This window comes from Phascolarctos cinereus, unplaced genomic scaffold (genome assembly GCF_003287225.1).
Source record: "Phascolarctos cinereus isolate Bilbo 61053 unplaced genomic scaffold, phaCin_HiC Scaffold_1;HRSCAF=81, whole genome shotgun sequence".
NCBI lineage: Eukaryota > Metazoa > Chordata > Mammalia > Diprotodontia > Phascolarctidae > Phascolarctos > Phascolarctos cinereus.
The window spans coordinates 47,237,515-47,265,026 of record NW_027555514.1 but is presented as its reverse complement, the minus strand read 5'-3'; the positions used below and the strand labels follow the sequence as shown (position 1 = coordinate 47,265,026).

The following is a 27,512-nucleotide window of genomic DNA, read 5'->3' as shown; positions in this document are numbered from 1 at the left end:
TCTTTATTTTAACTGGTAAAATAAAGAAACTGAGATTTCCTATGGCTCTCGATAAGAGCACGTTACCAGAGCAATTGTGTCATCCTTTGTACGGGAGTCATCAGAGCTCAGCACCGTGCCTGACACAGATACGTTTAATAATTAATACTTATTGATCGGTAACGGTTTGGTGAACAGTATCAATCAATCAGGCAAAAAAGAATTTAGCCAAGGCTTACAAGGTGTACCAGATATTGTGTTAAGTGCTGAGGATATAAAGAGAAAGCAAACATGCTCTTCCTCCTCCCCTCAAAGAGCTTATATTCTATTGCGGGAGTTGGCATTTTAATGTATATAAATAGGCACATACAAAATACCCACGAAGGAGAAACATGATAACTTTGGAAAGGAAATCACTGGCACCTGGGGAGACCAGGAAAGACCTCCTCCAGAAGGTGGCATTTGAGCAAAGTCTCTGAAGGAAGGAATTCTAAGATATGGGAACAGAGATGGTGGACAGGTCATTGCAGAGACACAGAGATGGGAGACGAAGCATTTCTGTTAGCAACAGCAAGCAAGCCGCTAAGGCCAGGCCTCAGAGTTTGTGGAAAGGAGTAATTTATAAGAATATCGAAAAGAGAGAAATAGTAAATGGAGAAAGGAGTCTTAAGAATGTAATTTACATCCCCCCACCCCCCACACATTTGGAGCAATATTCGTAGCTTTAAAGGATTAACTAAAGCCTTTTAACATATGCAAGATTTATAACTAGCCTCTTTCTTGTGACCCCTTCCATCAGCCCCTGCTGTCAACTTCCAAATATGACCCCTCCCCACTTTTCCTTCCCCCTTTTTTGGGCCACTTCATTCTGTTCCATAACCTCTGCCAGCACTTAAATGGTCTTAGGTTGCAGACTCTTAGATGGGAGAATGACTATTTAATTTGGACAAACAAGTACCTAGCACAGCTTTCTCTACACACATGGGTACTTACATGCCTCAGATAATCATGACATCCTTTCCTTCTCCTCCTCCTCCCCTTCCTCTCTTTCTTCTGGGGACTCATTTCCTCTAGCTCCCTTTAAAACCTGATGGCCATGAAGGCCTTATCTAGCCCAACTGGGATGAAACTAACCCAGCAGGCACTTTTCCATCACCCCCCAGCCCAATCTGGGTCCCAAAGAGCCTAAGTTCTAGCCCATGCTCCATAAGCGGCTTGCTGATTTGAAGGCAAAGGAACTTGGGGGTAGAACTATGTGAAATTCTGGGTGCACAGGAAGAAGCCACCCACAACGTTTATTCCTAAGACATACCAAAACCAGTAAAACTCTGGTGAAGCCCGGCACAATCTCAAGAGTCTTTTGGATTCTCTGTTTTTAGAATTAAATTAAACTCATTTCAGTTCAACAAGCATTTATGAAGTGCCCCCCCCCCCCATTAGGATGTATGCTAAGCACTTAGCACAGTGTCTGGTATATAAAAAGCACTTAATCAATATTCTCCCTCTCCTTTCCTCCCTCCCTCTCTCTCTTTCACATACACACACCCCTATTTTTGTCTTTGTCATTCTCAGTCGTTACTATAGTGCCTGGTATACACTAAATGCCTCATATATGCTTGTTGAAACTATAGCCAAGTACTGGGAAGTTTGAGATAAAAATTAAACAATATACATTTAGCACAGTGCCTGGAATATAGCAGGCACTTAATAAATGTTTATTAACATTTATTTAAGTGACTGAGCGATTCTGTCCTAATAGAGGGAGGGAATAACATATATTTGAATATGTTTATGTAAATATGTGTGTATGTGTATATATGCAACATATATATGTATATATACACATACACATACATATACATATATATATACATATATATATAATATGAATAAATACATAATATAAAGACAAAGAAAACAAAGCAATTGGCAGGGGGGGAGGAGAGGTAGTGAGCACTGACAGTAGTTTAATGTAGGAAGAGGTCCTGGAGCTGAGCTTTGAAGTATTCTAGGTATTCTAAGACACGGTGGAGAGGAAGAAGTCAGTTCCAGCTATGGGAGAAAGCCTATGCAAAGGCACAGCCTCATAAATGCAGGGACTTAGTGGGGGATGGAATGTTGCATAGGCTACTTTGGCCGGAAGGTAGAATGTGGGAAGGGGGGTAACGTAATAAGCCCAGAAGGGTAGGCCAGAGTCAGACTGGGAAAGACTTCAAATGACACTTTACAGAAAACATAATCTAATGGGAAGCAAGTGGCACTTGGGATCAGAGTATCAGAGATTTAGAGCCAGAAGGGACTGTATAGACAGACCCCTCATCTCCCAGATGAAGAAACTTAGTCTCACATGGGCTAAGCATCTTGGCCAAGGCCATATCCATAGCAAGAGACAGAAGGGCAATGTAAACCCAGGGCCTTTTTTCGCTGAAAAGGTTCTTATCACATTTGACTCTACATAAGAATATTTTGAATGTTGTTTGATTAAGATATTAGCACTAACCGCAAACTACAAAAAACCTGTATAGTATTTAGAATAATTTTCTCATAATGTGTAAAATTCTCATATGCTTTTATCCTGACCCACTCAGCTTTGCCCCTTGACTCCATCTCCCTATTCTACTGCATCCACAAAAAAAAGTGTAGTGAGACTTCCATGTTGAACCAAGAAAAAATCGTCTTACTAGTTTGCTTTTGTTTTCTTCAGGGGAGGAAAAACTACTGAGAGACAGGTCAAATAGAAGACAGATCTGGATCTAAGAGCTAAGATGCTGCTGGCATGGCAGCTTCCTGACTTCAAAGTACCTATCACTGGGTCACTCTGCTTTCCAACATGCAACAAGTTGTAAATATTAAAATTAGCCAATGTCACCTTTTCAAGGCAGGGGGTAGGTGGCCTTATTTTCTCCAAATGTCATTCTCCAAATTAAATGTGGCTGACCCAAGAGGCAATGGAGAGAAACATGGTGGCATAAACAGCCTATAATATATTTCCAATGATAACCAATGCTTAAAAAGTGGTATAAGGGATTTTGTTTTTCTTTTTGGACTGGACATATGATTTTATTTAGGGAATTCCTGATGGAGAGACTCCCTCTCAATGCAGATATTCAACTCTACTTAAACTTTTATTATTTTAGAATCTCCTGATGTACTGGGAAGTTAAATGATTTGCTGAGGATCACAAAGTCAGAGGTAGCATTTCATTCAACCCAAATTCTTCTGACTCTAAGGGCAGCTCATTTACTACTAGGCCATGCTGCCTTTGGCAGTATAAGGGAAATTAGTGAGGAAAGATACAAACAGAAAAGGACATGAGCTGGTCATGTGGTACAAGTGAGGATGGACAACCCAAATGTCCCATTGGTACCTTCAAAATGTAAGCAGCATGAGAAAAAAAAATCTCCAACATATTGAGTGGGCTCGCCTATGGAGTATCAATGGAAGAGCAGAGACTCAAGAATCGCTCAGAATGAGAAGACATTGAAGGGCTGCAATCTGACCAGTGGAGGGAATACTGTCCCTACACTGATGAGATCACATATTCACCAAAGTATTTTCTTCACAGGAAAAAAAATTAAATTGTTGGAATATATAGAGTGGATAAATGATGGTTTCTTTCATGAGTGGTCTTTCATAGAGTGAATGTGAAAGTGAAAGTAACACCAGCATTTTAAAAATTCCCATGTGTTCTGGGCTTGGGTAGAGAGTCCTAGTTTGGGGTGTAAGGGTGTAGCTCTCAAGTACATGTCTTAAGAAGGGGATGCCAAACAACAGAATTGACCTTTGAGGTTTTTGGTCTAAAAGTCTACAACAATGGATAAGTCAAAAACTTGATAGGGCTTTGTTAAATAAACCAACAAAGCAGTGACCATTTCTGATCAGTCTTGCAGAGAAGCTTGGTTGTGAGGAACTAACTTAAGACCACAAAGAACTATGAAACAGTTGTTATCGAAACAAAGAGCATTTATCTTTTTTAGGTCAAATCACACCGTGAATAATTTTTTAAATGGGACAGATTCCTGGGTGGTACAAGAATTCTAAAGTACACATTTCTATCGCTTGCTGGAATGCTCATATTTCTAACCCTCCCTCCCAAGATTCCACATAGCACTTTATTCACATTTCTCTAATGCACTCATCATGTATTATTTTGTGTTTAATTTATTTATCCCTTTGTCAAATCTCCCTACTATACTCTCAGTTCTATGAAAGCAGGGATCTGTGGATTTCCTTGAGTAAGAAGTCTTGCCAAAGTCTTTTCACCAAGATAATGTCACCTATATTGCCCTCAGCCCGGACTAGGATGTTCTGTATACTAGAGGATAGACAGAGGGCCTGAACCTGTGATTTCATTGTATAAAAGGTATTTCCAGATGAGGAAACTCTCTCCATCAATACAGAATGGCACTTTGTAGTCTTAAGAGAGCTGCCCAAAGCACTGGGAGGTGGTGACTTCCTCCGGTTCACAAAGCTGATAAGTAGCAGGAACATATTTGAACCCCAGATCTTCCTGGTTAAGACACTAGCTCTCTACACCTTTGCACTAAGCTTCCTGTTGCAAGCAGAAGACTCTTAATAAATGAAACGAATGAAACAGTTTCTTGAATGAAACAGAACCTGTTACATATGGTGATTTTTTAAATTTTAGTCCCTAAAATTCAATGCTTCAGTGGGTCTGGAGTTTCATCAATTTAGGTACTACCTCCAAAGGAGAATGGAATCTATCCACGCCTTCCTGCCCCGTGCCGATTTTGTCCAGTCTCCCATAAATCCTCCCCAGTGAGTCCACCTGCTGCGTGGAGGCGTTCCTCTGGGTCTCTCATTATTATGTGCCTGACAGTAGAGCCCAAAGGCTGTCCATCTGTTCTTCTCTCCCTCTCTCTATAGGACCTGCCACCTTCTTTTCTGGCTCTCTATCTGAAGACATCCTTTACACAGCTTCATTCATGCAGTGTGTTGCTGGTAAGGCACTACACCTTGTTTATGCTCACCATGTGGCTCTCCATTGTCCTCTGGGTCACCCACACCCTAAATGTGTCAAGAAAATAACTTACATAATAAGACTCCCAGGCCTTTCCGACAAGATATAACGCATTACCATGACTTTAAGTAGCCACAGGCCATTGAGAGTTCAACTGGTGTGAGCTGTACTTTCTGGGGAGCCACGGTTATCCCCCAAGACAACTGAGGATCCCAAACTGTTGCCATCTGATGATACACGAAGAAGTTCCCTTTGCCCAACATTGGAAGTTTTCTATCGGGGCAGCTAGATGGCGCAGTGGATAGAGCATTGGCCCTGGAGTCAGAAGGACCTGAGTTCAAATCCAATCTCAGACAAGACACTTGATAATTACCTGCTATGTGACCCTGGGCAAGTCACTTAACCCCAATTGCCTCCCCCCCCCCCAAAAAAAAAGAAAAGTTGCCTATCCTGGAACCATTTTTATACAACAAGGATAATCATGGGAGATGGTTTACTTTTGATAGATCTCATGTTATAATGCTAGTTTATTGACTGAATGGTTCTTCCTGGTGCTTCAAAGTTGCTGGTTTTAGGAAGAATGAGTTAAAATGTATTTATAAAAAAGGGTTTGCTACATGTAAAGCACTGTGTTAAGCACTGGGTATACGAATAGTTCCAGCTCCTAACAAGCTAAAAGTCTAATAGGAGGGACAACATAAAGAGAAGCTTTCAGTGGCAAGCCAAATGGAAAGGCCCCATGGGTCTTGGGTGTAGCAGCAAAGTGGATGGTGATGCCTCTTCTTCAATATCACTTTCACTGCTAAAATCACATCAATTTCTGATGTTGAATGTTTTGGCACTGCCCAAATGGCAAGAAATTTGTTTTCTGGATCTTTTTTTCTTTTTTGCAAAGCATTGAGGGTTAAGTGACTTGCCCAGGGTCACACAGCAAATAAGTGTCAAGTGTCTGAGGCCATATTTGAACTCAGGTCTTCCTGACTCCAGGGCTGGTACTCTATCTCCTGTACCACCTAGCTGCCCCTTTCTGGGTCTTTTTTGGCTGTAACAAAAGTAGGTGCCATGTCCCAACTTCACAAGGGGTGACTCCCAGGAAGGTGGCTGAGCTGGAAACAAGAGGAAAGGGGTACTGCCTCTGGCTCTTGGGCTTGTCTGCTTATCAATGACATCTGGTCAACAGCTGGTGTTGGTGTTGGTGAAGAACGTAGGCCCTTTGATCGCAGTGGTTTCTCCCCCTGATGCCTCAACGTTGGCTATGAGGCCTGGGCTAGGTTTTCCCAGGTATCCATTTTATGGATGACCAATATGGATATGACCAACATTTGATATTCAAGGTTCTTACAAGGAAGCATGATGCTTGCCCTCCTCTCATATCTAAGACATCCTCCATACCTCATGATACTTGAGTGAAACTGTGATTTCACTGGAGCGAATGCTGCCTGTCCCAAAGCAGATAACAACTCCTGCATCCTTCCTGTGTGATCCTTGCCCACATTTTCCAACACTACCTCCACAAAGAATCTTCCCAATGTGATAGAGGCTGTCCTTTATTTTTTATTATAGGGGAGATATTCACGTCTCTATCATTGTGGCTATCTATCCACTATCTCTTAGCCTCACTATAACTGACTCTCCTCTTGTGCTGGCCTTACAAATCATTGATAATAACTCTCATATATAAGTATGTTTTCAGCCTGCTTATGCCCATCATGCATTTTCCCCACTGCCCTTTAGGTTATCTATAATTTTAGTTCTTCTGAGATCATGGTATTCCACAATTTTATAGCCATGTATTATCATTGGGAGCATATGAAAAACCAGAGATACCACTTTGCCAACAAAGGCCCATATAACCAAAGCTATGGTTTTCTCAGTAGCAATGCATGGTTATGAGAGCTAAACTATAAGGAAAGCTGAGCACTGTGGAATCAATGCTTTCAAACTGTGGTACTAGAGAAGACTTTTGAGAGTCCCTTGGAGAGTAAATAGATCAAATCAGTCAACACTTAAAGAAATTCATTCAGACTATTTGTTGGAAGGACAAACACTGAAGCTGAAGCTTAAATGCGTTGACCACATAATGAGAAGATAGGACTCATCAGAAAAGATCCTGACGTCCGGAAAGGTTGAAGGCCAAAAGAGAAGGGGACGACAGAGGAGGAGATGAATAGATGGTGTCATGGAAGCAATGAACATGAACTTGGACAGACTTGGGGAGACAGGGGAGGATAGAAGGGCTTGACATTCTCTGGCCCATGGGGTCACAAAGAGCAGGACACAACTGAATGACACAACACCACCACCCTCGGGAAAATACTTGGGTTATAGGCATGAGCTTTTGTGGCCATGACCTGTTTGAAATTCCGGTAAGACTTTGGCCAAGTCATTCAAAATCTCTGGGCCTCAATGACCTTATTGGTAAGATGAGGGATCTGGACAAGGTAAGTTCCCTTTCAGATCATACACAGTTGACAAAGACAGGTTGGCATATGGCAGCCATGCTCAAAGTATGCTCCAGGGATCCCTGGGAATCCCTAAGAACCTGTCAAGGAGTCTATAAGGTCAAAACTATTTCGATAACAAAACTTGGATGGCTAATTTCTAATATAGTAAATATCACTGGATGCAAAACACTTAAACAAAAGCTTTTGGGAGCAGGGTAGGTCCTCAGTAATTTCTTTTTTTTAATTTTAAAAAAATTTTTTTCCTCAATAATTTCTTAAAGTATAAAAGGGCATTGCTGCTGGCATAATGGACAGAAAGTAGGAAGGGGGGAAAGACCTGGATTCAAATCCCACCTGAGACACAACCTTTGTGGCCCTAGGCAAATCATTTAATCTAAGGCTTAATTGTTTCAATTATAAAATGGATATGGTAACTAAAAATGCAAGCTATCATCATACGTTGCAAAAAATGCTGACCACCATTGGTCAAAAGAGTTTCTTCACCCAGAAGCTCCATATGACAGTGAAATCACAGGTACCACAATCCCCACCTTGTGTTTTGCAATTTGGATAATGAATGCAGAAGAGAGGGCCCTGCAAAGTTCTATGAGAAATCTGAAGCGAGAGGGATCCCTTCTGGAAAGGTGGGTCCCGATCTGGGTGGGCCTTGAAGGAAGGCAAGTTTTCTGTAGCTTTAGGTTGTACTATTCCAGGTCAGCAGTATGTGCTGTTCTAATATGCAATGATTATTCTTGGTAAAATTTGTGAAATCTGAGGCATTGGAGTCTATAAAATGAGTGCATCTAGCTTGATCAATTGCCCTTAAGTTCAAAATTCCGTAAAATGGGCTTACTTAAACTGAAAAATGGTCCTACATTTTAAAAAAAGTTAACATTCACAGCTAGTAACAATGTTATTATGAGTAGTTTAAGAAAGCATGTTTTAAACAGAAAAAAGAAATTAAGGATTCTATGTCATAAAATGGCCTTCTGCTCATGATCCAAGATGGATGAGCCATCAAGCACCAGTACTCATAAGTGATCTAATTCTTGATTTAATTTCTTATTATAAATATATACAGGTGGTCTCTTTGCCATAGTTTACTTAAAATTAATTTTAGAAATATGAATAATAGATGTTTATGAAGATAAATCATGGCTTAATATTAAAGAAATAAAAATAAATTAAGGAACAACCAACAGAACACCTGTGTGCCTACAAAACAACACACAAGGAAAAGATGAGAGTTTTCATGCATGTGAGCTCAACGAGTCAACAGAATACTGGAAGCTTTTAAAAAGGCTAATGGAATTTTAGTCTCCGGTGAACAGCAGAGTCTAGGATGAGGAAGGTGACAGTCAGAGAGTCGGTTAATAAATACTTACTGTGTCTGCTCTGTGCCAGGCACTGTGCTAAACAGTGGGGACAGAAAGGGAAAAGATAATCTTTGCTCTCTTACAATTTAATGACGGAGACAACAGATAAACAATTACATACAAACAAGATAGATGTAGGATAAATTGGAGATAATTACTAGAGGGAAGAGCCTAGAATTAAGGGGGTCAAGAAAGGTTTGTTGCAGAACGTGGGATTTTAGCTGGGATGCTGAGATGAGGATGGAGAACATTACAGGCATGGGGGACAACCAATGAAAATGAGATGGAGGCTCTTGTCTGAGGAATAGCCAGGAGGCTGCCAAGTACATGAGAAGCAGGGTATAAGGTATAAGAAGACTGGAAAAGTTGGGGGAGGGGGGCAGATTATAAAGGGAAGACCTTTTGTACTCTTCCTTGGGATACTGTGTTTAGTTCTGGGTCCCCCCCAGATGATCTAGAATACTTTCAAAAATGGATGAACAAGATGGTGAGGGGGATTTGAAACCGTGCAAAAGTAGATGGAACTGGAACTGTCTCATCCGCAGGAGATTTGAGAGATATGGAATAGTCTTCAGATACCTGAAGAGTTCTCATGTGAAAGAGGGGATTAGATTTATTTTCTTTGGCTTCAGAGGGCATAAATAGGAACTAAGTGAAAAGTACAATGGTGGGTCTAGGTTCAGAAACATTTCTTAAGAGTAAGAGCCACTCAAAATCAGAATGGCTTCTTTGGAAGGTAATAATAGATTCTCCCTCACTAGGATTCCAGTGATGAGTGATGGCTGAAGACTTTGTGGGAATGCTGTATTCTTGTTCTGGTTTGGGAAGAGCAAGATGACCTCTGAAGACCCTCTTCCATTCCTTGGGGTGCTGTAATTTGTGTGAATGCTCTGGGCAATCCAGGTTCTCCTACTCAATTCTAGGCCCCATTCACTGTCCACGTGCAGTAAACAGTGGCATCCAGCTACATGTCATGGTCTGGCAAGAAGCATTTTTAATCCCCTCTAACTGGCCCTCAACCACATAGCTAGTAAGTGTCTAAGGGAGGGGCTGAACCAGGGTCTTGCTAATTCCACGTCTGATACTCTATCATGGAGATCCCTTAGAAAAGATGGAAGAAATGATCCATGAAAGAAGCCAACAAAAGAAAGACTCTAAAATCGCACAGGGAAATCAAAACTACAGTTACTCCTTCCCCATCATGGGGGTTAGGGGCACAGCACCCCCATGATCTGGAAAATCTACATAGAATTATTTGGCCCTCTCTTTGTACCAGAGAAGAAGTCTGAATCTTTTTTTCTTTTATGGGGTATTTACACTATCTTATTGCAAAATCTGGGTTAAGAAATTTGATCACAGGCTACATTATAAAACACTATACATATATTTTATGCATTTCTGAGTTTCTAAACATTTTCTGTGTTGTCTGCTGGCCTTTACATGTCTTCTGTGGCTTTCACAAAACTCCCTCAAAATTCCCATTTAATTTCTCATGCCAACCTGCAAAATATACTGAAACTGTGATGGGGAAAATCATGATGTGGAAGGGAGAACTGTAGTAAAGGTTGTTGTTTACTTGTTCGATTGTGTCTGACTCTTTGTCCATGGCGGTTTTCTTGGCAAAGATACTGGAGTGGTTTGCCATTTCCTCCTCTAGTAGTTTAAAGCAAACAGGGTCAAGTGACTTGCCCAGGGTCACAAAGCTGGTTAAGAGTCTCAGCCCAAATTTGAACGCGGGTACTTGTCACTGCAGGTTTAGTGCTCTGCTCATTAAGTCATCTAGCTTCCTCCTAGGATCTTAGAAGAGAAAGGTAAAAAGAAGAAACCCCTGGACCAGGTGATCTAATGGGAGAACCTCCTCATAGATGATGAACCTAGAACTTGCTAGGGCCACTAAGAACTTCTTTCTAGTGGTAACTGGGGGTATAGTGGATAAACCACTGCACTTGGAATTGAGAAGACCTAAATTTGAATCTTGCCTCCAACACTTAGTGGCTGAGAGACCCTGGGCAAGTCACTTAATTGTTCTCTGCTAAAACCAAGAGGCTGAAATTAACAGGATGAAATTAATGTAAAGTCCTGCACTGAAGTTTTTTTTTTTTAAAAAGCATTTTTAAAGAAATATTATTGATGCCTTTTCTTTTCTTTTTACATCTTTGTCATTTTGAGATAAATCTCCTGGCCCCATTCCAGAGCTGAACTCTTCTTTGTAACAAAGAAATAAAGGTATTCCCCCACAGCAGCCACATTTCTCAGCAGGGAGGAGAGAGGCTGGTTCATTATCTATTTTCTGCGACCATGACTGCTTTTTCAGTTACTCCTTCCTGTTCCTTCATCAACACTGAGGTGATCTTTTCATTTAACCAGCTGTATCTCAATGTGTACACTGTTTTTTTTTTTTACCGGCCCTTATTTTACTTTGTTGTTTCAGACACATTTTCCCATGACTCCCTGAAATTCCCATTTTTTAATATTTACCACACAATAATATTTCATTAAATCAAAAAGTGTTTATTATTAAGTACCTACTATGTATCCAGGTGCTATGCTAAGTAAGTGCTGGAGATACCAAGGCAGATGAAAAATAGTTCCTGCACTCAGAGCAGGAGACGACATGCAAATCACTACAGACAGCCAAGCAAAATAAATGAAGAGAAAATCTCAGAGAGAAAGCACGAGCATTATGGAGAACTAGGAAGGAAAAAGGGAAAGCCAGGAGACTGAGATGAGCAGAGAGAGAAACCCATGCATGGGGGGGCAGCCAGGAGAAAATCTCAGAGAGAAAGCACGAGCATTATGGAGAACTAGGAAGGAAAAAGGGAAAGCCAGGAGACTGAGATGAGCAGAGAGAGAAACCCATGCATGGGGGGGCAGCCAGGGAAAATGCAGGAAGCTGGGAGATGGGAATGGGGTGTGTGTGTGTGTGTGTGTGTGTGTGACACCAAAGAGTACGGTGTCCGGTACAAAAACACATGGAAGTGGAGCCATTCCCCAATAGATGGATACCACCTGTTTCTAGCTCTTGGCAAAAAAGGAAAAAAAAAAGCACTGCTATGAATATTTTGGTGAATATTGGAATTTTGTTTCTACTTTTATGTTGTTTAATTTTAAAAACCAACTAGGGGAAATTTAGAAACTTGTTTAAATAGAAATTCATTTTAAATATATATATATGTGTGTGTGTGTGTGTATATATATACATATGTGTGTATGTATATATATATACACACACATATACATACATACATGCATATATATTTTTATATATTTATATTTGATTGAATACAGCCTCAATGTGAGGCATTAGTGCGAGGTGGATTGCCAAAAAAGTTAATACAATCTTAGGTAGTATGAATATAAGGTGTATGGTCCAGGACAAAGGATTATACAGTCCTGTTGTATCCTGCACTGATCAAACCACTTCTGGAATATGTGGTTCTCACACTTCCTGGCAAACAGGAGGTGCTTAAGGAATGCTTATTGCCTGACTCAAATGCTATGTTTGGCAGCTAGGTGATGCAGTAGATAAGAGCACAGGGCCTGGAGTCAGGAAGGCTTGAGTTCAAATCCAGACTGAGGAAGCATCTGTGTGACCCCAGGCAAATCACTTAACCCTGTTTGCCTCAGTTTCCTTATCTGTAAAATAAGCTGAAGGAAATGGGAAACCATTCCAGTGACTTTGCCAAGAGAAACCCAAATGGGGTCACAAAGAACTGGACATGACTGAAAACAACTCAATACCCACATTTTGTTGAAGTCAGTGGAAAGTGAACAGAACCCTAAAAGACTTCAAAACTGGATCCAGTGGGTTTTAAAGCTGGAAGGAACTTTAGATATCATCTAGCCTATCTCTTTCATATTACAGATGGGGAAACTGAGGACCAGAAAAACAGTTGCTTCTCTAGTGCATGGAAGAACTAAGACTTGAACTTAGACTCTCAGAATGTAAGCTCCTTGAGGGCAGGAACAGTCTTTCTTTTTGCTTGCATCTGTATTCCCACCACTTATTTAGCACAGTGCCCAGTATACAGCATGAACTTAATAAATGCTTGTCGACTTGACCTCTGGTTTCTCACTCCACTGCTTTCTGTCAGAGGATGCTTCCTCTCAAATATAAAGCATTCGTACTATAACTCAGTTTGATATTAAGAGGGAAATGCTTTGCAAACTGTAAATGTGAGCTTTGATGAAGGAGGAGTGAACCTAATAAACTCCCATGTGAGGGAACTCCCTCTACTGATGCAGGTTAGCACCCTCTCTGAAACTTATAGTAGAAGAGAGATAACTTGGGTACTGGGAGGGTAAATGATGTTATACTAGGGATTTCTGTCCTGTATGGGTTGAACACGGTGGGCACAGAATTCCCTTCCAAACCCTGTGATTCCAGCTTCCAATTCCATGATGCTGTGATTTGCCCAGAGTCATATGCCAATGTATGTCAGAGCTAAGGCCCTGAAGTTGGCTTTGAGGCCAGTGATCTGTCAACCACTCCATGACTTCTTCCAAATCACATAGTTATAAATATTATTGCCTTGAGATTAAATAACTCAATTAAATGGGGGTGATAAAGCCATCCATCACAACAAATTTTGTTTATTTAACGAATTGCCAAGAAAGGGCCTGTATGAGCTTGAGGGCAGAGGGATGGACTGGTGAGACCTAAAAAGAAAAAAAAAAGGTGGCAGGATTCTGAAATTAGACCGTCTAAGAAGCCAGAGAGAACTTTGGATGAGCAGCTGGTGAGTGATGTTTAGGGCCTGAAGCTGGATTGGTTGCGGAATGGGCCTGAAAAAGCAGACGAAATATGGAGCTCACTGGGCATCCCAGGTCCTACCCTATTAAGTAAGCAAGGAATATTTTATTAAAATGATCTACTATGGGTTGGATACCAGTCTAGTTGTCACGGATTCAAATGTAACATAGAGATAGTCCCCTGCTCTCAAAATTACATTCTTTTGGGGGAGACAGCATGGACATATGTAGACTATACAAAATAAATACATCAAGTCAATGAGCATTTATTAGGCACCTGCCAGGCCAAAAAAATTAAATTAAGTACCTACTACACGCCTGCCCTCAAAGAGCTCCCAGTCTAATAGGAGAGGACAACATGCAACCTACCATGTATAAGGAATAAACTGGAGATAATCTCTGAGGGAAGGCATTGGCATTGACATTCAGGTGACTTTGTGTGGGACGCACTAGTAGCTGAGAAGCTGTCACTTCAGCGGTGCCTTAAAAGAAACCAGGGATTCTAAGTGAAGGTGAGGAAAGAGTATATTTGAGGTGCCCAGCGCGGCTCAAATAAAGGCAGGGAGATGGGAAATAGGAGTCTTGTGTATGAGCTAAAGGAAAATGAAGCCATTTTGACTGAATCAAAGTCCATTCTCTGCTTTAAGTGCTGTAAATAATAAAGGCGGACTACTGTTAGTATAATTGCCTTAAGTTGAAACACCTTAAGTAGGTCACAGTCCATAGTAAAAGTCCAATCTAGCATTACTAGTCAGTGATCTGGAGGTTAAAAGGAGTCTGTTTCTCTACACTAGTGTTTATTCTTAGCTACTGCGGAACTAGTTAAAATGACACATCTCATTAAACCATCTTTATATATAGTCTATCTTTCAGTCATTCTCATTTAAATGGTGGGAATTTTTTTTTCTTTTAAAGAAGGTTTCTAGTAGTATGAGATATAGAGTTCTATATGAAAGCGAATGCCAAATACTACATAAGACCTTCTTTTAAATGCTAGGTTGCCTCAACCGGACGGATCAGGAAGATTTTAGATTTTCCCCAATTTCCTCCCGGAATTACATCATTTATCGTGGTGTGTTTGTTCTCTGAATTTCTTGCCCTGTTTTTGGAATCACCTTATTATGCAACATCTGCTCCGAATTCCTAATGTGATAAACAGAGTAAGTGTGCTGGTGGCAGATGGCTAATGATCAGGAGCAGCGACACAGCATTACAGGCTGCCTTGTATTCTGAGAAGCCATATTTTCATGTTAATTTACTCTGTGTTCGGCAAAGATGGAACAAATCACCTGCTAGTGATTCAGGCAAAGTGAAAAACCACCAGGTGCTGAAAGACAGAGAGACAGACAGACAGAAAGAGACGGGGGGGGGGGGGAAGGAGGTGGGAGGGAGAGAATGAGAAAGGAGAAGAGGAAGGAGAGAAAGGAGGGAGGGAAAGAGAGGGAGAAGGAAAGGGAGAGAGAGAGGGAAAGAGAGGGAGAGGGAAAGGGAGAGAAAGAAGGAAGAGAAGTGGGGAGGAAGGGGGAGGAGAGAGAGAAGAGGGGAAAGAGAAAGGGAGAGAGAGAGGGAAGGAGGGAAGGAGGGAGAGAGGGAGAGAGAGAGAAAGAGAGAGAAAGAGAGAGAGAGAGCGCGACCCATTAGGGCTTTTTTTCTTCTTCCCCCATTTAAGGGGTGGGAAGACAGGGGGGAAATGGGCCATTTTCCTCATCTGAAGCCCAATGAACTAGTCACTTTCCATTATGTCAGACAGGGAAAGATGATTCAGTTCTAAGCATCCCACACCAACATAAAAGCCACTGTTTACAGCAAGCAGATATTATTCATGAAAGCAGATATTTCCTGGAGGCAGAAAACAGGTGCTGTCAGAGCATCTGTCAGGAGTCCCTGCAGTCTGGATTTTGTACAGTAAACCTAATAACATGTTTTATTTCTTTTGCTAAAAGCACTATAAACAACAGGTATCTAAAAAAAATCCACTCTAAGAGAAAATCAGATTTAATTCATAAATAAGTGCCATAGATTGAATTTTGCTGGAGGTTTTTTTTTAAAAACTCCACACAGCTTTATTTACTTAGAGTCACATAGAGGTATACGGAAAATTATTTCTGTTCTGAGGTGGATTCTGTCAGGAGGCCAGATGGTATGGAGAGGAGACTGGGCTGGACTCAAAGTACCCTGCTCTCTTTCGAGTGACGCCATCTCTCTGCTTCGAAGTGCTATCTGTAAATGGCACTGTGAACCAGCCAACATTTACAGAATATCCAATATGTGCAAAGCACTACCAAGGAAAAGAAAGGTGAGTTGCCTTTAAAAAGCTTAGATGGTGGTAATAACAAGAACATCATCAGTAATTCCAATTACCCTTATGTATATTTGTAAAGTGTCTCAAAGAGGTCCAACTGCTCCATTTTACAGGTGAGGAAGCAGGATTCAGATTAAGTCTGGCTAACTGATTGAGGGAGATAAACAGAGAGATGAGATAGGGATATCACACTTATTAAGCATGGGCCACTTGCTAAGCCCTGAGGATAGAAAGACAAGCCCAAAAGACAGTCCCGGCTTTCAAACAGCTTACATTTTAACTATCCCACCCCAACCCCCTCCAAGTGTGGGAGGGGCAGGGTGGTGAGGAGACTGTGGGCAGTGGCCAGGCAAGATGGAGTAACAGGTTCTCTTATCAGAGTATGGGGAGTCCAGATTTACAGTTTAGATAGAAATGGCTGGAGACTAGGGCCATGGTAAGGAGACTGTAGGAGTGTCATGGGAGCCAGGATCACACAATTTGTAAGCAGAGGAAGATTGATTCAGACAGACCTAGGAGCTACCTGACCCAGTACTGCTCCAGAATAACTAGAGAAACAAAGCATAAGGCATAAAGGGAATGGAATCCTATAGGGCATCATTGGATGGGCAACTAGGTGGTTCGATGGATGGAGTACCAGACTTGTCAGGAAAAACTGAGTTCGAATCCTGCCTGAGATATTACTTGTGTGACTATGTGCAACCTACTTAATTCTTTGAGCCTCAGTTTCTTCATCTGTAAAATGGAGATAATAATAGTGCTAAACTTTCAGGGTTGTTGTGAGGGCTAAATAAGATAAGATGTAAAGCACTTTGTAAATCTTAAAGCACTCTACCACTGCCAGATATTATTAATGAATATAAAATGAATGGTACGGAAAATGAGTCTTATGGGATTTCTTCTACATGCACCAGACTACTCAGACATCCCATGGAGAAGTACATGGAGCTATACACACAATACCTGACTAAGGTATAATGGATCTGGCTATGGGTTTCAGTAGCATGCAGGGTACAGTGGGCAAAACAATGAGCGTGGAAGGCTGCCCCCAATGGCACCATGAAGATTTGGCTGCCCAGAGGTCAGGTGATGGATGGTGTGGTGCTTTTTACCTGAGGCAGGTCCCTAGAACACTTAAGGAAGGTGGACTCTGAATGTTGCTGGAGTATGTTTTAAAGACAGGTCATGACATCAATCTACAGGCTGCAGAAAATGTGGGACAGGCTGTGTGCATGGTCGAGCAGGGATGCCCATATGTGGCATTTTACATCTCTCTTGGTTGTCCTCCCTTGGAAAGATTCACCAGAGGAAACATGGAGTTTTATGTTGCTTCACACCTGAACCGTAGGTATGACAGTGGGAACAAAGTCAGCGCATCACAGAAAAACTCCAAAATGCTCCAAGTTAACAGACAATTAGGGGGAAATGCAAATCCAAGCAACTCTGAAGGTCTTCTCACACCCATAATATTATTAAAGATGCCAAAAAAAGGGAAAATGGCAAGTGCTAGAGGGGCTTCAGAAAACAGACATATGGTAGAGATGTGAAGTGGTCCAGCCATTGTGGAAAGCAATTTGGAACCGAGATGCAGCAGTCACTAAACAGTGTATACTCTTTGACCGAGCAATACCACTACTAGGCCAATGCTCTAAAGAGATCAAAGAGGGAGGAAATGGACACATATGCACAAAAAGTCTCTATAGTACCCTTTTCATGATGGCAAGGAACTGGAAACTAAGGGAGTGCCCACCAATTGGGGGAATGGCCAAACCAATAATGGTATATGAATGTAATGAAATACTAAGTAATGTCCTCCAAGAAATGACAAAAGAGAATGTTTCAGAGAAACCAGGAAAGACTTGCACGAATAGATGCAGTGAGGGGCAGAATCAGAACAACTCATACAATAACATCGGAAAGATAAACAACTCTGGAAGACCTGAGAACGCTGATCAATGGAATGACTGGCCACAAGTCCACCAGACCGATAAAGCATGCAACTCGACCCCAGACAGAGACAGGTGATGGGCTCAGGGGGCACAATGAGACAGAAATTTTGGACTAATGCAGGAATCTGTTTTGCTTAACTATGCGCATTTATTACAAAAGTTTTTTTTTCTTTTAAATTGGAAGGAGAGAAAATAAATACTTGCTGGTTGAAAAGAAAAAACAAAAACCTCAGAGTTACCCCTTCACTTTTAGGGTATGTTAGTGCGAGAGCATCTGGGATTCTAGCCATGGGGGAGGAGAGGGGTGTAGCGAGAAGGAGGACTCAGGCACCTTTCCACAATGTGTCAGTGTTCATTAAGATCTCTCCAAGCCCATTCCTTGTACACAAATGTAGAATTCAAAAAAGACCAAATAAAATTTTATTTTACTTTTCAATTTTTTTCTCTAGTTCCTATATATATGAATTTTAAATGAAAGGCACTGGAGATGTCCAAAGCACTGATGATATTCCCATAAGTTCTACGCTGTTGTTGTTTATACAGAGTTAAGTCCCTTATCTTTTTCTTCATTACCTAGCTTCCATGCTACTTAAAAAAACAAAACAAAACAAAACAAAACATAACAAAACACAAGCTTGACATCAGGCATAATGTGGTAAAGACTGGGTTTCCCAGACACACACTAGCCTACCCTGCACCCAGGAGGAACAAATCGCCCCAGCTTCGGGGAGTGGTTTAATAAAACCACACATTTAAATGTGTGGGAAAAACTGCTAAATATTCTATCAAGTGAGAAAACCAATCCTGCTCAGGCCTCTCCCTCTCCCACACACTGAGTACATCTGTCTTGTCTTTCCTCCTCACCTCTGTCTCCGAATCCTTCGCTTTATTCAATTCTTCACTCAGCTATCATCTCCCGTGCTACCATTCCTGATCTACTTAAGTTATTAATGAGCTATCTCTCCCTTCTCAAATTATTTTGGATTTACTCATCTGTGAACAGGGCCTATCCCATAAGGAAAATGTAAGCTCCCTTGACGGCAGGTACCATTCTTCACTTTGCCTTTGCATTATCAAAACTGTCTTCTGGCTAGTAAGAGGTCCTTAAGAGTTAATATTTATATGGCGTTTTAAGATTTGCCAGATGCTTTACAATCATTCTTTCATTTGTTCCTACCCCGGGAGGTAGGTGCTATTATGATCCCCATTTTATGGAGGAGGAAACTAAGGTAAGTCAGACACCCAGCGATATACAGCTACAAGTGCGTGAGGCTGAATTTGAGCTCAGGTTTCTTGACTCTAGGTCCAGCACTGTGCCAACTAGCCACCCCTAGCTACTGTTGAATCGTTTCAGTCACGTTCTACTCTCCATACCCCCTTTTGGGGTTTTCTTGGCAAAGATATTAGAGCAATTTGCCATTTCCTTTTCCAGCTCATTTTACAGATGAGAAAATGGAAGCCAACAGGGTTAAGTGACTTGCCCAGGGTCACACAGCTAATAAGCATCTGAGGACAGATTTGAACTCAGGAAGATAAGTCTTCTTGACTGTTTCCACTGTGATATCTAGGGACTAGACTTTTATTTTTACAAAGAGGGAAACCGAGTCTCAGAGAGGTAAAGGGATTTCTCTACACATGCAGCACTATCAGATTAACAAAACCCAAGAAAGTCTTTAGAGCAGTTATGACTGTAGGAAAACCAGGCTGGAGAGAATGTCAAATTATAACCAGAAAAATGAACCGTTGAACAGCTAAATTCATAAGTAACAGGGAACACATTTCGGTCCCTACCAAAAAAGGCACTTCTTAGTCTGAGCAGAGAAAAACTAGTTATAAGTAAAATGACAGAGCCCTCAAACGATGCTCTAACTTACTGACAAATTTTGAGGTGCAAAGCTCTGGATTTCTTATTTAGAAGAAATTCCTTGTGTCTTAGGAGTCTTTTTAAATTACCCTCCTACATACATGATTCGCTGGATTGAATCCGTATGTCTGAAAATTGAGGGTCTTTTCATGATGACCTCAGATGAACACCCACAAATCTAACAGAATTAAGCTGAAACTCACAACACAGTAAAATCTGTACTAATTAAACACCAACTGACTAGAATCCATGAATTTCAGGCAGAGAATTTTCCCGCAGAGCCAGCATGGCCAACTCGAGAGGCCAGAAAACCTGGATTTGGGGATTGCTTCTGAGACATACAGGCTGTGAGACCCTGGGTAAGTCATTTAATCTCTAACTGCTCTGGAAATCCAAGATTAAGACTAAGAAGGTGATGTCCTGCATCATAGAGGAAAGTTTCCTTATTGAGGAGTTCCTTATATTAATGAAATCACACATATGGTCTCCATCCTTGCACTAGACTTTTGGAAAGAAAGAGGCATTCACAAGAAGACAAGTATGTTAAAAAGTTACTTGTTAAGCTGTAAAATTCAACTATGAAAATAATGAGGAATCATAATATCCTAATGATAAATACTGAATTCTAATCATCAAGCAAAATTAAGGTCTATTGGTTATACTGTGCTTACTAAGGCAAGAAGAACTTGAATCCAGGCTGCCTTTGACTCTCAGGTTAGATACTGTCCAGAGGTGGGGAACCTTCACAAAGTTGTGTCAAAGGGCTGTACTTGAGGACCTAGAGGCCTCGAGGCCATAGGTTCCCCACCCCTGTTAACTATACTGTATTAATGTAAAGGATTATAACAAAAATTAATTTTTGGCAAATGGAGAAATTAAGTCATCTAGAACAAGGTAATAGTTGAATATTGGTATTAAATGCTGACCACTAAAGAAATATGGCAAACATATTGGCTCTGGTCTTTTCAGTACAGGAATGGTACAGGCACAATCAGATTGCAATTGAGTAAAAAAGAATGACTTCGTAGTACCTTGATTGTTTCTGTGGGTACTCCTGGGTCTGGAACTTTATCCAAATAGGTGGTCAAGTCTTGATCAACGTGTTCGAACACTAGCGTGAGCTTGGTTTCTCTGTCTGTCCGTGACACCGTGCACACATCAAACAACCTAGGGCAAAAGGGAAAGGGAAGATAAGTAGGTAGAAATCAGCAAAGAAGCAACATGCACTTCTCATGCATAAGCCTCAATTTTATGACGTAAAAAAGAAGGAAAGTTAAAAAAAAATAAACTTTCTGGAAATAGGTCCGTCTTTCCTTGGGGTTGCTCTAATGCAAACTGTGTTAAGAGTGTCATTCCAAGGGGACATGTTTTTTGCCAGAAGTTAAAGAGATAAAAAGCAATCCTATCCCCCAATTAAGAAATGGACAAAGAATATGAACAGGCAGTTTTCAGAGGAAGAAATCTAAGCTAGCCATATGAAAGAAAATGCTCTAACTAATCACTAGAGAAATGCAAATCAGGAGGTTTTGCATCTCATCTATCAGACTGAATTGACAAAAAAAAAAAGCTGACAAAAAATGGAAAATAACAAATGCTGGAGGAACTGTGGGAAAATGGACACACTGATGGTTTGGTGGAGCTGTGAAGTGGTCTAGCCATTCTGGAAAGCAATTTGAAGCAACGCCCCAGTGCTGGTCAAAGGACAGACACATTTTAGTGACTTTTGGGGCACAGTTTGGAATATGTGCATACACACACACTCTCACAATTTTCCAGATCTATACTTGAAAAAGATCAAAGAAACGGACAAAAGGATCCATATGGACAAAAATAGTTACTGCAGCTCTTTTTTCAGTGACAAAGAACTGGAAACTGATGGGGTACCCATCAACTGAGGGATGGTTAAATAAGTTATGGTGTTTGACTGTGATGGTACACTACTGTGCTATAAGAGAGGATGAAGGGGATGGTTTCAGAAAAACCTGAGAAGACTTGTATGAACTTATATAGAATGAAGTGAGTGGGATCACATTAACAATTTATACAATAACAATAATATTACAAAGACACACAACTTTGAAGGACTTAGGAATTCTAATCAATGAAATGCCAATGACAATTCCAGAGACTCATGATAAAACATGCTATCCACTTCCTTATAAGAGGTGATGGACTCATGAGTACAAATTCAGACATTTTGGGGGAAGTGGACATGGCCAATGCAAGAATTTGTTTTGTTTGACTATACATGTTTGTAATAGAGGTTTATTTTCCCCCTTTGCTTTCTCAAGGGGTGGGGGAGATAAGGTGGGTTTCATTGATTGGGGAAAAAAAATAAAGACAAAATTTTTTTTAAAAATGTAAAAGCCTTGAGGGTAGGGAATGTCTCTCTTGAATTTATATCAAGTGCTTACTGCTTGGCACACATCAAGTACTTAATAAATATTTTTCATTCAATCATTTAAAAAACATGAAAAACAATCTAAAAGCACAGAGGTTTCAGACTAGATACCAAAATGAAGCACCCCTTTAATGTACTTTGCAAACAGAGGGGGTATTCACACAAACAAAATGGAAGTAACTGAAGTTAAAGACATAGAATTCAGAGTGGTGGTTAGCAGCTTGTGTAGTATCAGCTAAAATGGACAGAATTTTAAGCCTAAAATAGGGAACTACATACTGGGTAAAAGGTGTGTGCCTTTAAGTTCTGCATGAAGTTTTTCCTGATTCCCTCAATTGCCAGGGCCCTCTTTCCCAGCTACCATGTATTTAGCTCCTTTGTCAATATTTGTATTTAACATTATACTTATGCTAGGTATATTTATACATATACTTACTGCTTTTCCCATTAGAATGCCAGCTCCTATCAAGTAGGGGTTATTTTACCCTTTTTAATGTATACCTATAGTGCTTAACATAGTACCCAGAACATAGTTTTTGCTGTTCAAGTCTTTTTCAGTCATATTCAACTCTTCATGACCCCATTTGGGGTTTCCTTGGCAAAGATACTGGAGTGGTTTGCCATTTCCTTCTCCAGCTCATTTTACAGTTGAGGAAACTGAGGCAAATAGGGTTAAGAGACTTGCCCAGGGTCACACAGCTAGTAAATATCTAAACATAGGTCTTCCTGACTCTAGGCCAGGTACTCTATCTGCTGTGATGCCTAACTATCCGTGGGAACTTGGTAAGAGCTTAATAAACACTTGTTCACAGACTAACTGAAATTTTCACTTTTAAGGGAAATAAAAAACTACACAGCTTTTCTCAAACTGGTGATGTTGATTTGAGACGGACATTACAGGTTGCCTAGAGACCAAGTCTCTCATTTTATTAAGAAGGAATCCAAGCCCTAGAAAGGGGAAGTAACTTGCCCAATGGTCACTGAGCTAGTAATTAGTAGAACCAAGATTCAAAGCCCATTTAGTGGTTGTTTTTACCCATTAGAATATAAGCTCCTTGAGGGTAGGGATACTTTTTTCCCCTTGTATTTGTACTCCTAATATTTAGCACAGTGAGTAAGAGGAGTACAAATACAAGGGGAAAAAAGTATTTTTTTTAATTTTAATTTGATAAATGCGACTTGGGTTGGGTCCTTTGACTCTAACTCCAGTCTTCTTTCCACTGTACCACCACCCTGCCTGGTTGTTTTTGTCTTTCCTTCTCAAAGAGGAACATGACATCAGGAAGGTGATGCCATGACTTGCAAGTGAATTGGATTTTAGTGAGAGAGGGTAATGAGAAGTCACCAGCCTCACTTTCTCCTCCAGAGCTATGTGGGTCCAGTGGCAGGACACAGATCAGGACAACTGGAGATGGCCTCCACCACCCTGCCTAACTAAACATGGAAGACTTTACTCTTACACACTCAGGAAGCCTATTCCTCCCTCCAGGTCAGCACTCTTTTACAACAGATTCTGCAATGAAAAGTTCAACAGCCATCTGGGGGATAAGATTCCTGTCTGTTCGTGGAAACACACTGCTGCATCACAGACTGTTTTCATTCTTGTACTATAGCTTCGCTAAATTGGCTGACCAAAAAAAAAAAAGTCCCTCACAATTAAAAATTCTTTCACCCAATTACTAATTAAAACAAAGCAAATCATAACTGATTTTAAGGAAAAAATCATATTAAGAAAAAAAAGTAGCATACTCATCATTTCACTTAAAAGATAAAATAGTGGACTTGCAGGACAAGGCAGCGAAGCACAGAAGAAAATCTGTCTGGATTTGGAATTGGGAGACCTGAATTTTAATCCCTACCCTGACATTTATCAGCAACATAAACACAGATAAGACATCTAAGTGCTCCAAAACTCAGTTTCCTCATTTGTAAAATGAAGAAAATAATATGTCCGTACTCTTCCTAACTCACAAGATTGTTATAAGGAAATTTCTCTGTAAAATGCAAAGCCCTGAAGCAATGTTATTAAGAATTATTATTACTATTGCATAAATAAGTTAGTTGGACCAAAAATTTCAATCTAAACATTACATATATGCTTTAAAGTTCTGGAAACAAAATTCTGAAATGACTTTTCTTCCAAAGTATAAACTCTTTGGTCAGAAACAGCACATAAACAAAAGAAATTTAAGTCTGTCTCTTATGCAGAAGAACAAACATAGCATGACTAACAGTAAAAGGCAATTTGAAAGACAGATAAAGATATTCTTCCTCCCCAAGTTTCCTCTGGCATTAAAAGCTCCTTCAGTATTACTGTGCTGTAAGAAACCATGGATATGAAAGACACAGAGACCCACGGGAATACTGAAGATGAACTGATAACCAAATGAAGCTGAACCAGTGCATAACCACAACAGTGTAAATGGAACGAAGGAAAAAAAATGAAGCTGATCACTATGGACTTATGATGATCAGGCTTGGCTCCAAAGAACAGAGGAGAAAAGTATCCTTCTCTCTCCCTCTTTTCTTTGCAGAGTCAAGGAACTATGGGCAACTGCCACGCACGGTATGGATGATGGGTTGGCTAGTTTAGGCAAAATAGACTTTTTTTCCCTCTTTTTTATTCTTTGTTACAAGGGTCCTGGGTACAAGTAGGGGAATACTTGAAAACTGAGGTGATGTAAAAACAAAAAACAACAACAATTTTTTTTTTGAAATTTTAGCTCAGACTGAGCTCTTCAGCTTTGTGGTATAGGCAGTAGATTACAAATCCTTTCCCTGTGCCTTCCTGCTCCAACCAGCATGCACTAGAACTGTCTAAAATGTAAGTTTTCTTTTGATATCAGCTTGTGCTCTTAGGAATGATCAATCAGTCAACCCACAAGTATTTGTTAATTACCTATTCTGTGTCTGGCACTGTGTACTAATAAGTGCTGGGCATATACAAAGACAAAAATGAAAACCGTGAAACATTCCTGCCCCAAATTAATGGCCACGCTAGTCTCAATGTGGAGAGAAAGGTATTTTGAATAAGTACTTGTAAAGTTAATCACAAGCTCATTAGCATATAATATTTATGTTGCTTGGGGGGAGAGAGGAGGGCTTGTAACTTACCCCGGTCAAATAATGGTCTCTTGAGTAAGCAATGAACAGAAAGATGCTGTAGTCTTATCACAGCCATCCCAGTGGCTTAAAGCTAGAGAGTCTTGAAATGAACAATTTGCAATAGATTTCTATGAATCAATGAGGAATACAGCCAGACTGCCTATAACTCCAATGCTTACAAATAGAAGGGAGCCAAACAGGTCTGAACATCTGAAAATAAACACTGGAAACATTTTTCCAACTGTATGATTCCTTTGTGTTGACCAACATTTTCTTTAAAAAACTTTCTAAAACACCTTTTTCTCCCTTGCCAGGTATTTAATATATTGGCAAATAGGCCATTCCAGCCATTGCAAGACTGCAATTCAGTAAGAAAAAAGGAGATTGTCCTGGGTAGGACTGAGAAAAGCAGGAGTTTCAGCTATTTTTTAGAGGAAAGGAAAGTAGCTATTTATTTGTTTTAAAGTAAGATTTCTTTTAATTTTACATCATTGTCGTTTCTGGATCTATCCACCTCCAAAGAGCCCTCCCTTGGGTCAAAGGAAAAGTTACACAAAGCCAACTGAAACAGTGACTATCTTAGACTGTATATGCAACATATCCTCTTCAGTCAGGCCTCTCTTCTCTACCAGAAGGAAGTGGAGGAAAGGATCTATTCAATGCTTATTGATTATACTAACACATAAGTTGATGGGGGCTGAGATGGACTAGTTAGTTTGAGGGCTGTGGAAAAGTTGGTGAAGATTTAGAACGCAAAAGGGAATCAAGAACATGTTTTAATAAAAAAGATGGGAATGGTGATAGCTGGAGGGGTTGTGGTAAAATAGGCACATTAAATCAATGGAGCTGTCAATTGGTATAAGCATTCTGTAAAGTAATTTAGGATCATGTAAATAAAGTGGCTACAAAGTCCATGCCCTTTGACCCTGAGGTTCCACTGCTAGGAATATACTCCAAGGAGGGTCATTGACAAAAAAGCTCCATGTACATCAAAATATTTATAGCAGTGCACTTTTTTTTTTCAGTAGGGTACCAAAGAATTGGAAACAAAATAGATGTCCATCAACTAGGAAACAGTTAAATGATGGTACATGGTGGCGCAGTGGGTAGAGTACTGGGCTTAGAACTTGGAATACTCATTTTCCTGAGTTCAAATCTGGCCTCAGACACTTACTAGCTATGTGACCCTGGGCAAGTCACTTAACCCTTTTGCCTCAGTTTCCTCATCTGTAAAATGAGCTGGAGAAGGAAATGGCAAACCGCTCCAGTATCTCTGTCAAGAAAACCCCAAATGGGGTAATAATGAAGAGTCAGACACAACTGAAATGACTGAATAACAACAAATGTAAAGGGATGTTACTGTACTGTAAGAAACGATAATTACAAAAAAAGGGAAGAAAGACTTACATGAACTGATGAAGTAGGCAGAGCCAAGGAGGGAAAAAAACAAAACAAAACAAAACAAAGAAACAACAACACAATGACTATAGCAAAGTAAATGGAAAGAACAACTACCATAAAGCAATCAAAACGAATCCTGAAAAAGAATAAAGACAAGGCGTGGCCCCATATGATATGATACATCTCTAGGTATGTGAGAAGACACCTTCCCCTTTCTCCCTTATAGAGGTAAGGGGTCCACAAGTTTGAATATAATGCCTGTAGTAGCTTGAATTCATATAATGCTTTAAGTTTGCAAAGTACTTTATAAATGTTGTCTCCTTTGATCCTCACAACAATCCTGGGGCAAAGGTGCCATTGTTATCCCTATTTTACAGATGAGAAAACTGAGGTAGAGAGAAATTAAGTGACTTGCTACTTAGTGTCACAGGCTGGATTTGATTCCAAGTCTGATGCTCCCTCCATTATGCTACTTATCAGACTTTTCAATGTATTGATCAGTTTTGCTGAATTTTTTTTTTCCCTTAAAAATCTGCTATAAGAGATGGCTCTCTGAGAAGGCAGAAGGGAGGGGGAATACAGATGATATAAAAGCAAAAGATATTAAAAGAAAATGATTCTAAGTAAACACAGCTTTCTAAATAACCACTCAATAGAATCAGATGCAAGGGTCAGTTCTAGCTCATTATTAATAAACAATATGGAGCCAGATTATATGTCTAAAATACAAATCCAAACAAATCATGTTCTCATTTCACAAATAAGTGCATCCAATTCAATAAAACCAACTTGTTTTGGACTATGTGCAAAGCATTATTCTTGAAGGATACAAAGATGAGGTGAGGACCCTGCATTCACATCATATAAACAAAGACTCCTAATACATGATAGAATGCTGTATTAGCTGTAAATTAGGTCCAAACACCAGTGCCTTGGGAGCGTAGAGGAGGGAGAAAAG

At 40.3% G+C, this 27,512-nt stretch overlaps 1 protein-coding gene across 3 annotated transcripts in view; it reads right to left on the bottom strand.

The window, feature by feature from the left end:
- The window catches only part of CDK6 (cyclin dependent kinase 6), a 269,773-nt gene that overhangs the window by 184,142 nt on the left and 58,119 nt on the right, over window positions 1-27,512 (bottom strand). For all 3 annotated transcript variants that reach the window (XM_020987411.1, XM_020987412.1, XM_020987410.2), the window contains exon 2: window positions 20,679-20,814. In XM_020987411.1, the coding sequence (XP_020843070.1) occupies window positions 20,679-20,814 (136 nt within the window). The remainder of the gene's footprint in view (window positions 1-20,678; window positions 20,815-27,512) is intronic.